The 12019-nt window shown below is 44.5% G+C and overlaps 1 protein-coding gene across 4 annotated transcripts in view; it reads right to left on the bottom strand.

Annotated features, from left to right (window-relative positions):
• gramd1ba (GRAM domain containing 1Ba) overlaps nucleotides 1-12019 on the bottom strand; it is a 176114-nt gene that overhangs the window by 65742 nt on the left and 98353 nt on the right. For all 4 annotated transcript variants that reach the window (XM_055941867.1, XM_055941866.1, XM_055941864.1 and 1 more), the window contains one exon: nucleotides 11126-11200. In XM_055941867.1, coding sequence (XP_055797842.1) covers nucleotides 11126-11200 — 75 coding nt within the window. The remainder of the gene's footprint in view (nucleotides 1-11125; nucleotides 11201-12019) is intronic.

Here is a 12019-nt window from a genome sequence, read left to right as displayed (position 1 = left end):
AGTGTTGCATTTAGCCCTGGTAACACTAAAGTATTATTCTTAATATTTTTAGACAGCAGTGAAGAGAGGGGGAGACTTTGGGTCATTGAAATGTGCAATATACACTGAGTACACCAAACATTAGGAAGACCTAATATTTGACAAGGCATGGACTCCACAGGGATGCTGGACCATGTTGAATCCAATGCTTCCCACAGTTGTGTCAAGTTGGCTGGATGTCCTTTGCGTGGTGGACCATTCTTGATACTGTACACACAGGAAACTGTTGAGAGTGAATAACCCAGCAGCGTTGCAGTTCTTGACACCCTCACACCAATGCACCTGGCACCTAATACCATACCCTGTTCAGAGGCACTTCAATATCCCTCTGAATGTCTTAATTGTCTCAAAGCTTAAAAATCTTTCTTTAACCTGTCTCCTCCCCTTCATCTACACTGAACAAAAAACAAGCATTTAGCTACACTTGCATTAACATCTGCTAACCATGTGTATGTGACTAATAAAATTTGATTTGAAGTGGATTTAACAAGTGACTTCAATAAGGGATCATAGCTTTAACCTGGATTCACCTGGCTAGTTTATGTCATGGAAAGAGCAAGTGTTCCTGTTTTGTATACTCAATGTAAGTCCCATGTATTATTATTACAAAACAACATATAGGGTTGAAAGAGAGAGACCTAAGGGCGGACCTGTGAATCGAACCTGTTTGACAGAACTGCGGTATGCTATGCAGGGTGTTCTAGCCGGCCTACATTGCTGCTCTATATTCACTGTAATTGTAGCTCTGGATGCGGGCCTGCTGATTTCCTGTGCTTGGTCTCTGGAGACGTGGCTGAGATCACTGTGGACCCAAGGCTCTCCTTACACACGCATGTAGGCACGCATACGAACACACACACAGCTATTTCAGCACACACAGCTTTCTATGCTTTGGACACACACCAAGCCAGAGTTCAAAGGGCCAGGCCCCAGAGCGCCCACACACTGGCTCTCAGTCCCCTCTATAACCTTATTTGGTATTTTTAGCCACGCTGCTTTATACCGGCCAACCAATGAGAGGGCGGCGCGGGAAGTCAGGTGACAGACGGGTGCCTGTCGAGCTCGGTTAGCATCAGAAACAGAGCTTCTAGGCTGTGGTGCTAATCCCTTAGCCTAGCATCTGCTCTTCTACAATCTGCACCGGGCGAGCCTCCCATAGAAAGATTGACACTGCTCCGGGGTGAAGTGTCCCTTAGGTATAGAACTAGGATCAGCCTTTCTTAACCTAAACCATTCGTGAGGGGAAACACTAAACTGACACAAAATCAGCGTCTAGGGGAAACTTCCCCCTACTCAGCACGGCACACAGTTTCTCTCACGACGCCACCAACACAATATAGTGAGGCTACCGAGACATTAGTAACTCCGCAAGACTATAATTAGCAACATAATTATATGCTCTCTAGCACCTTAATCTAAATGAGCACATCAAAGTCAGGGGAGGAGAGGCTGAGGGAATTAGTCTGAGATGGAAAGAGGAGTTTAGTGAAAGACAAAGTGATGGGCTGGAATGAGGGCGAGAGAAACGTTAACAGTTGGGAGTTTTAACTGTTACACCTTAAACCTTTTAGCTCTTGTCTGTCTGTAGTGGAGCGTGTGTGTGTGTGTGTGTGTGTGTGTGTGTGTGTGTGTGTGTGTGTGTGTGTGTGTGTGTAGGGGTTCAGATAACCCTGGCCTGCTGCATGCTGCAGTATGGTGGTGATGAATCATCAGATGTGGTAATATGAATCCCCGCTGCTGCTGTTACTGCTGCATCACTGAAGCACCCTCTATCTCCTCAGATCAGAGCCGCAAACACCACTCTGACCTCTGAACCGAGATCCCTGAACAGATACGCACGCTCAGACAAGCGCACACACACACAAAGATGCATGCACACAAAAACCCCTCTCTTTGCTATCTTCATATGACAATTCCTTTTATTCATTTGTCCCATGTGGTTTGACTCTCAGGCCACACTGCTTTTCCTTACAAATGGACAATACAGTTCTATTTTATTGAATTATATTCTGCACTGATCTGAAAAGAGGTGAAAGCAATCGGGAACGACTACTGGAAATCTGCTCTCACCTGTTCCATTTCTTAAGATAACTAATAACAAATAATTTGGGGGGGGGGGGGTCCTATATTTATCCTGTTAGAGAATTGTACTAGCGTGTGATGAAAATGTGTTTCTTGCATATCCCAACTCCTCCTAAGATGCCTGCAGGGAGTGGGCTCATGGTCAGGGTCACCATTCTCCAGCGCCCTTGGAGCAATTTGGGTTAAGTGCCTTGTTCAAGGGCACAGAGACAGATTGTTTTCACTGTGATTTGATCCAGTGACCTGCCTCCAGATCAGGGCACATGAAGGAAAGGAGTCAAGGAAAGGAGTCAAGGAAAGCTACTTTACCCCTTTAACACTAGAACCGCTAAAGCCGCATTCTACTTTACCCCTTTAACACTAGAACCGCTAAAGCCGCATTCTACTTTACCCCTTTAACACTAGAACCGCTAAAGCAGGCATTCTACTTTACCCATTTTACACTAGAACCGCTAAAGCAGGCATTCTACTTTACCCATTTAACACTAGAACTGCTAAAGCAGGCATTCTACTTTACCCATTTAACACTAGAACCGCTAAAGCAGGCATTCTACTTTACCCCTTTAACACTAGAACCGCTAAAGCAGGCATTCTACTTTACCCCTTTAACACTAGAACCGCTAAAGCAGGCATTCTACTTTACCCCTTTAACACTAGAACCGCTAAAGCAGGCATTCTACTTTACCCATTTAACACTAGAACCGCTAAAGCAGGCATTCTACTTTACCCATTTAACACTAGAACTGCTAAAGCAGGCATTCTACTTTACCCCTTTAACACTAGAACCGCTAAAGCAGGCATTCTACTTTACCCATTTAACACTAGAACCGCTAAAGCAGGCATTCTACTTTACCCATTTAACACTAGAACCGCTAAAGCAGGCATTCTACTTTACCCCTTTAACACTAGAACCGCTAAAGCAGGCATTCTGACTGCTCATTCATGTATTTATTTTATTACTCTGCCATTTTTAAAGTCATGTTCCCCGCCGTCTTTGTCATTATTTGAAAGGTTTAACCCCGTTGCCCCTCCTTCTCCCGACGGTTGGGCCTGCTCTGCTCATTCTCCCGACATTGGAAGGTGCAGTGGTCAGTTGATAATCACCCTGATACTGAACCTAAACTAATTTCACACATATAACAAATTAAGTAAAGTATGATGGGGACGAATGGGTGAGTTGATGAGCAAGGGGAAACGGACAATGCATAACTACGTAGTAACCAGAATGAAGAACAGGGTGGGCCATTCTTTGTATTGGTATATTCTATTAATTATCTCAAAATGGTATGTACCCTATATCAGTTCACCCAATCAAAGCAGTTTCATCCGTCTACTCTGGCCTATTTGGAGTACACAGTGAGAGCGTACGTGATTTAGAAGGGCAACAAGACAAAGACGAATGGATGGATGCACGTTGCAAAATGACACAGATATCGGGGAGGAATTCAATCATGACATCTCTGATGATTATTCTTCTGATTCTGAGCCTCAGCCTGAATCTACACTTCCGAGGCAAAGTCATAAAAAATCCAGAACGGTATGCCCGGGCCACCAACAAAGGAGATGGTGAGACAGGAGAAAGGAAGGAACTGCACCGTTTCAGAAAAGATCCACATTGGGCAGCAGGTGAGCAAGTTTCAGAGAATGTGGTGATGAGGCTTGTGGAACCTTATGCTGGCAAGGGGAGAAATGTCACCATGGACAATTTCTTCACTTCACTGTCATTGGCGAACAAGTTGTTTGCAAATAAAACAATCCTAGTCGGCACCATGAACAAAGCGAGATGGGAGCTCACCCTCTCTGCGTAAAATATGCACTTGCACAGCTGTTGTACTCCACAACGGTGCTGAAGAATGACAAGAACACTCACACTATACCAGTGCAAGGCAAGAAATAACATTTCTGTAGTTAGCACCACTTTTCCGACAGCTGCCATTGACAGGACATGACGAGAAAACCGGATACTATTACGCACTACAACCAAACAAGTAGGGGTGGGCATTCTATGTTTTTGTTCTATGTTGTCTATTTCTATGTGTTTGGCCGGGTGTGGTTGTCAATCAGAGGCAGCTGTCTATCGTTGTCTCTGATTGAGAACCATACTTAGGTATCCTTTTCCCACCTGTGTTTTGTGGGTATTTGTTTTCTGTTTTTGTGTCTGCATGTTTTTGTGTCTGCACCAGACAGAACTGTTTCGCTTTCGTTCTCCTGTTTGTTGTTTTTGTTCAATTTGGTTTTTGGATTAAATTATGAACACTTTAAACGCTGCACCTTGGTCCACTCTTCCTTCAGCCCACGAGAATCGTTACAGAACTACACCACCACCAAAGGTAGGAAGGAGCAGCATTTGTTGGAGAGTTGGACATGGGAGGAAATCCTGGACGGCAAGGGACCCTGGGCACAGCCGGGAGAGTATCGCCGTCCTAAAGAGGAGCTGGAGGCAGCTAAGGCAGAGCGGTGACGCTACTAGGAGTTGGCTCGAGGAGCCGTGCACGAGAGGCAACCCCAGAATTCTTTTTTTTTTTGGGGGGGGGCACACTGGGAGATTGGCGGAGTCAGGTCATAGACCTAAGCCAACTCCTCATGTTTGCCGTGGGGAGAGTGTGACCGGGCAAGCACTGTGTTATGCGGTGAAGCGCACAGTGTCCCCAGTGCGCACTCTTTGCCCGGTGCTCTACATCGCAGCTCCTCGCATCGGCCGGGCTAGAGTGGGCATCGAGCCAGGAGGGATGGTGCCGGCTCAGCGCATCTGGCCTCCAGTGTGTCTCCTCGGCCCGGGTTATCCTGCGCCAGCCCTACGCACGGTGTCCCCGGTTCGCCAGCACAGCCCAGTGCGGCCTGTTCCAGCTCCCCGCACTTGCCGGGCTACAGGGGGTATCCAGCCAGGACGAGTTGTGCTAGCTCTGCGCTCGAGATCGCCAGTGCGCCTCCACGGCCCAGTGTATCCGGTGCCTCGGCCAAGGAAGAGGCCTCCTGCATGTCTCCCCAGCCTGGTGATTCCTGTGCCTGTATATTGGGCCTCCATATTGGGCTTTACAATCATTTACAAAAAGACTTAGAAATCTATTTCAAATTACAAAAAAGAAAAAGACATGAAGGATCTTTAAAAAGAACTTGCAGTGTTTTGTGTTGGTGGGAGCCCTAACCCTCCTGCATGTCTCCTTAGCCTGGTGAATCCTGTGCCTGCTCCCAGAGTCCATGGCACGAAGCCTCCAGTGATGATCCATGGCACGAAGCCTCCAGTGATGATCCATGGCACGAAGCCTCCAGTGATGATCCATGGCACGAAGCCTCCAGTGATGATCCATGGCAAGAAGCCTCCAGTGATGATCCATGGCAAGAAGCCTTCAGTGATGATCCATGGCAAGAAGCCCCCAGTGATGATCCATGGCACGAAGCCTCCTGTGTGTCTCTCCACTCCAGTGACGCCCTTCAGTCCGGAGCCTCCAGCGTCGATCCCCAGGAGAAATAATTCAAGAAGTTTAATTGAAAATGAATCTGTTTTGGTGTTTAATTTTTTGGGGGGGGCTCTGTTACTGTACACTGGCACACTGTGATGTTGGCAATGGCCAAAATGACCTGAGGAGTGGATGTGTATTTCAAGTGGGTGGGTTGGAACATTTGAAGTTTTTTTTAGAGCCGAGTTCAATGGAATAGTCCCAAAAGTGCTACATCTATTTCTAATTCTAAATAGCTTAATTTATTGTGATGTACATTTGTACAGGTTGTAAAAAAAATGTGTGAGGTGAGCAAAGGCTCTTCGAGCTCGGAGGCACCCCGAATCAGGGGACTGAGGGAGCGTGTGCTACGCCTTCATGGGAGAGGGTATACCAGTTCAAGGCAAGCTTGCAACACCTGAAAGCTTGCAGAGGAGATGTTACACCATTATATGTCCTCCTTTGACACAAAAGAATAGTGTGTTCTTGCCACAGCTGGTGCTAAGAGTAAAAAGTGTTTTGAAATGTTTGGCTACGGTGTGCCCTAATGAACACGAGTCCCTTTATTAAGGGGTCTACACAGTCTACGCAAACAGAGGTCAGTTTGCGGCGCTTTCTACGTACATTTGTGCGGCTGAATTTTTTGTAACGCGAGCAAACAGACCTCCGTCGGCTCTGTTCGCGTAGATCAGCCAAACTCAACTGGCGGACGCGGTCCAGGTCCGGACCCAGAAAAGGGTCAATCCGGACCAGACATCACATTTGTTATATAAAATTTACTACCTTATTTTTAGATTGTTTTTTAAAAATCTACCGGGCGTAGCAGCCTCTAACTCAGCAACCTTTCTTTCTCGCTCTCTCACGAAGCAACGCCAACCTCTACTAGTGCCCTGTCTAATCCAATCGCCTAGTTATATGCAAATACAAGAGGCTGCGTCTTACCCAATCACATCAATCCAAATATCCTCTGTGGAACCATGGGACATGCTGGTAGAAAGTAACAAAGATTTGACCGTGATTCAAATGTAAATATCACATATAGAAGGAGCTTAGTTACCAGTATCTTTGTTAATATTGTTAATATGGCTTGTTCAAAAAAATTAAAGTTGACTCTGAAAACTGTAAATTCAAAGAAGAGTGAACGGAACAGTATGTATTCTCCCCGCAACTAGCACAAAACCAATGTGTCTGATATGCAGCGAGTCTGTAGCTCTCCTGAAAAGAGCCGATGTTAAGTGCTATTATGACACCAGGCATAGTAAATTCGATCAGATGTATCCCCTGAACACGGAGGTGAGAACAAACAAGATTAACCAACTCAGATCCCAATATGAGAGGTCCACCAAAGTCCTTGTCAATTCCCTGACAACCCAACAACGTGCAATGGAGTGTTCACTGAGGATAGCTTGAGTTTTGGAAAAACACCCCCAAAAAATGTCAGATGCTGAAATGGTAAAAGAAGGCATGTGTGAAGTTGCTGACACCTTGCTTGAAGGTAAAGAAAAAGATGAGCTCAGGGAAAAGGTCAAACAGATCCCACGGTCAGATTCAACAGCAATGCGGACAACTGAAATATTTGCTCTAGATTTAACTTCATAATTTGAAGAGGACATTCACAATGCACCATGCATTTCATTAGATGTGGATGAATCAACAGATAACACTGATAATGCACAGCTTCTGGTGTTTGTCAGATTTTATAACGAAACAAAGAAGGAATTCTGTGAGGAGCTGTTGGGCTTAACAAATCGAGAAGCAGACACACGGGGAGAGGATATCCATGAGGTCATCAAAGGGATGCTTACAAAAAGCAGGATAGATCTGAAGTCAGAGGTCTCCATCACCACAGACGGAGCTCCAGCCATGAAAGGAAGAGGGGGGGGGGACTGGTTGCACATTTGAAAGAGGACCACCCTGACCTGACATCATATCACTGTATCATCCATCAGTCTGTCCTGTGTGCCAGTCTGGGAAAAGAGTATTCTGAGGTCATGACAACAATGAGGAAACTGATCAACTTTTTGAGAGCAATATCATCCCTACAACACTCCCTGCTACGAGGCATTCTGAAAGAGGCCAATGCCAGTTTTGATGACTTACTACTGCAATGTCAGATGGCTCAGCAAAGGCAGGGTTTTGGAATGCTTTTGGGCCATTCAAGAGGAAATCAAAGATTTCTTATCAGAGCAAAAGAGTGACAAGGCAACTCAGTTTTCTGAGTTTTTGGAAGATAAGGAGAAGATGGAAACCGTTGCATTTTTTACGGACAATACATTACAACTTAATCAAATGAATGTTAAGCTGTAGGGACGGGACAACACAGTGTGTGATATGATAACAGCAGTCCAGGCTTTCCAGAAGAAATGTTATATTTTCAAGAATAACCTCCAAGGAGAATTTGTCCACTTCCCCAATATTCTGGTGTAAACGCACAGAGCCAAAGATGTTCCCAACCATATTAATTTTATCCAGAAGCTGATGGATAACTTCAAGGCTTGCTTTGATGACTTCACGGTTGGAAGAGAACTGCTGCTGCTCATCCAGAACACCTTCTTGGTCACAAATGTGACAGAGTTGTCAGAAGAAGCAAAACAGGTCTTCATATGGAATCACGTAGTAACCAAAAAGTGTTAACAAATCAAAATATATTTTAGATTTTTCAAAGTAGCCATCCTTTTCCTTGATGACAGCTTTATACACTCTTGGCATTCTCTCAACCATACCAAACCATCTCAATTGGGTTGAGGTTGGGTGATTGTGGAGGCCAGGTCACCTGATCCAGCACTCCATCACTCTCCTTATTGGTCAAATAGCCCTTACACAGCATGAAGGTGTGTTGGGTCATTGTCCTGTTGAAAAACAAATCATAGTCCCACTAAGCGCAAACCAGATGGGATGGCGTACTGCTGCAGAATTCTGTGGTAGCCATGCTGGTTAAGTGTGCCTTGAATTCTAAATAAATCACTAACAGTATCACCAGCAAAGCACACCCACACCATCACACCTCCTCCTCCATGCTTCACGGTGAGAACCACACATGCAGAGATCATCCGTTCACCTACTCTGCATATCACAAACACACAGCGGTTGGAACCAAAAATCTCAAATTTGGACTCATCAGACCAAAGGACAGATTTCCACTAGTCTAATGTCCATTGCTTGTGTTTCTTGGCCCAAGCAAGTCTCTCCTAGTAGTGGTTTCTTTGCAGCAATTGAACCATGAAGGCATGATTCACACAGTCTCCTCTGAACAGTTGATGCTGAGATGTATCTGTTACTTGAACTCTGAAGAATTTATTTGGGCTGCAATTTCTGAGGCTGGTAATTCTAATGAACTTATCCTCTGCAGCAGAGGTAACTCTGGGTCTTCCATTCCTGTGGTGGTCCTCATGAGAGCCAGTTTCATCATAGCCCTTGCTGGTTTTTGCGACTGAACTTGAAGAAACTTTCAAAGTCCTTGACATTTTCCGCATTGACTGACCTTCATGTCTTAAAGTAATGATGGACTGTCATTTCTCTTTGTTTATTTGAGCTGTTCTTGCCATAATATGGACTTGGTCTTTTACCAAATAGGGCTATCTTCTGTGTACCCTACCCTTGTCACAACACAACTGATTGGCTCAAACGCATTAAGAAGGAAAGAAATTCCACAAATGAACTTTTAACAAGGTACACCTGTTAATTGAAATGCATTCAAGGTTACTAACTCATGAAGCTGGTTAAGAGAATGCCAAGAGTGTGCAAAGCTGTCATCAATGCAAAGGGTGGCTACTTTGAAGAATCTCAATTCTTTTGATTTGTTATTTCATAGTTTTGATGTCTTCTCTATTATTCTACAATGTAGAAAATAGTACAAAATAAAGAAAAACCCTTGAATGAGTAGGTGTCCGAACTTTTGACTGGTACTATACATCCTGACAATGTTTGGCTCCACATACAGCTGTGAATCAGGACTCTCCACAATTAACTTTATTAAAAACAAATACCGCACCAGGCTCAGCAATGAGCAAAGCAAAGCCTCTGAGACCAGTGTCTCAGAGTTGCTCTCACACCATTTGTGTCAAGGCACATATATATTGGTTCACAGCGCACTTTTTGCATAGACAATTATGCAACCACTTTTGTTCTTCGCCAATGTTGATGCATGTTGCACATGTTTACATTCAAAATAAATAAGTTGTAATTAATTCAAATTCTTAGTCTCATTTAATGTATATTTCATATAACATGTTTCCTAAGTCATAGACGGCTATGTTTGTTACTACGCTGTACCACAGAGCCGATAAAGGACGATATCCATCCTGATCTTTGCCACCTAAGACATTTGTGTCACTGGACAAACACCCCTGGTGTAGACTGTGTAGAGCCCTTTAGTCAAGTGTATTCAACCTCACCAGTGCTCAGTGTGAGGAAATGAAACTAAAAGAAAGAAAGAAAGAAAGAAAGAGACAGAGAGAGAGAGAGATTATTGTAAATACAACCCATATTTATGCTTATTTATTTTAACTTGTGTGCTTTAACCATTTGTACATTGTTAAAACACTGTATATATATAATATGACATTTGTAATGTCTTTATTGTTTTGAAACTTCTGTATGTGTAATGTTTACCGTTAATTTGTATTGTCTGTTTCACTTTTGTGTATTGTCTACCTCACTTGCTTTGACAATGTTAACACATGTTTCCCATTCCAAAAAAGCCCCTTGAATTGAATTGAATTGAATTGAGAAAAAGAAAGAGAGAAAAAGAAAGAGAGAGAGAAAAAGAAAGAGAGCGAGAGAGAGAAAAAGAAAGAGAGCGAGAGAGAGAAAAAGAAAGAGAGCGAGAGAGAGAAAAAGAAAGAGAGAGAGAGAAAAAGAAAGAGAGAGAGAAAAAGAAAGAGAGAGAGAAAAAGAAAGAGAGAGAGAAAAAGAAAGAGAGAGAGAGAAAAAGAAAGAGAGCGAGAGAGAGAAAAAGAGCGAGAGCGAGAGAGAAGGAGACTAGGGGAAATTCTCTGAGACTGTGTTGTAATGTGTACAGCCTCCTTGTGGTCAAGCCCAGAAGACATTTGCTGAGAAAAAAAGGAACAGTTGCTTCAAAGCAACTTAACACCTCCAATTTAACACTTGGGAATTGAACACCCTTCTTTAAAACAGTCCCCCTCTCCCTTCACTCTCTCTCTTTATCTTTCCTTCTCCCTTTCTCTCACACTCGGTCATGCACATTCTCCTCTCTCTCTAAATGACTCTAAACCTGCACTACTGTGTAGCAGTCCTCCTGTGTAGCAGCACTGCCCTCTAGTGGAATTATCAGAACAATGCAGGTACTTCACAGACGTCAGACCACACATCATCATCAACATCTCTTTGCACGCTCGCAAGTTTGGTTAAGTTGGCTGATAGGCGACACATTAAAAACATAACGTCTTCCAAAAGTCTTTATGAGCAATACATACCATTTTTATTTGCTCTCTCATTGTCTTTTAAGCATTCACCCAGCTGCTCACAAGCATGCATGTTTGAACATGCATATGCACGCAAGCGTGCAGTCACACACACAACCCCACAAATACGAACATGCTACACACCTCTCCTCCCGGCGATGAGGGGTCAAGAAGTGAGCAGCGTCATCCTCATGGCTGCTATGTATGCTGCTCTCTCTGCTGGGGAAACACACCACAGAGAGACAGTGTTAGGTGTAATGTGTGTTGTAGGCTGCTCTCCCTGCTGGGGAAACACACCACAGAGAGACAGTGTTAGGTGTAATGTGTGTTGTAGGCTGCTCTCCCTGCTGGGGAAACACACCACAGAGAGACAGTGTTAGGTGTAATGTGTGTTGTAGGCTGCTCTCTCTGCTGGGGAAACACACCACAGAGAGACAGTGTTAGGTGTAATGTGTGTTGTAGGCTGCTCTCCCTGCTGGGGAAACACACCACAGAGAGACAGTGTTAGGTGTAATGTGTGTTGTAGGCTGCTCTCCCTGCTGGGGAAACACACCACAGAGAGACAGTGTTAGGTGTAATGTGTGTTGTAGGCTGTTCTCCCTGCTGGGGAAACACACCACAGAGAGACAGTGTTAGGTGTAATGTGTGTTGTAGGCTGCTCTCTCTGCTGGGGAAACACACCACAGAGAGACAGTGTTAGGTGTAATGTGTGTTGTAGGCTGCTCTCTCTGCTGGGGAAACACACCACAGAGAGACAGTGTTAGGTGTAATGTGTGTTGTAGGCTGCTCTCCCTGCTGGGGAAACACACCACAGAGAGACAGTGTTAGGTGTAATGTGTGTTGTAGGCTGTTCTCCCTGCTGGGGAAACACACCACAGAGAGACAGTGTTAGGTGTAATGTGTGTTGTAGGCTGCTCTCACTGCTGGGGAAACACCACAGAGAGACAGTGTTAGGTGTAATGTGTGTTGTAGGCTGCTCTCCCTGCTGGGGAAACACACCACAGAGAGACAGTGTTAGGTGTAATGTGTGTTGTAGGC

Source organism: Salvelinus fontinalis, chromosome 13, assembly GCF_029448725.1.
Source record: "Salvelinus fontinalis isolate EN_2023a chromosome 13, ASM2944872v1, whole genome shotgun sequence".
NCBI classification, from domain to species: domain Eukaryota; kingdom Metazoa; phylum Chordata; class Actinopteri; order Salmoniformes; family Salmonidae; genus Salvelinus; species Salvelinus fontinalis.
This window is presented reverse-complemented; position numbering and strand designations above follow the sequence as displayed.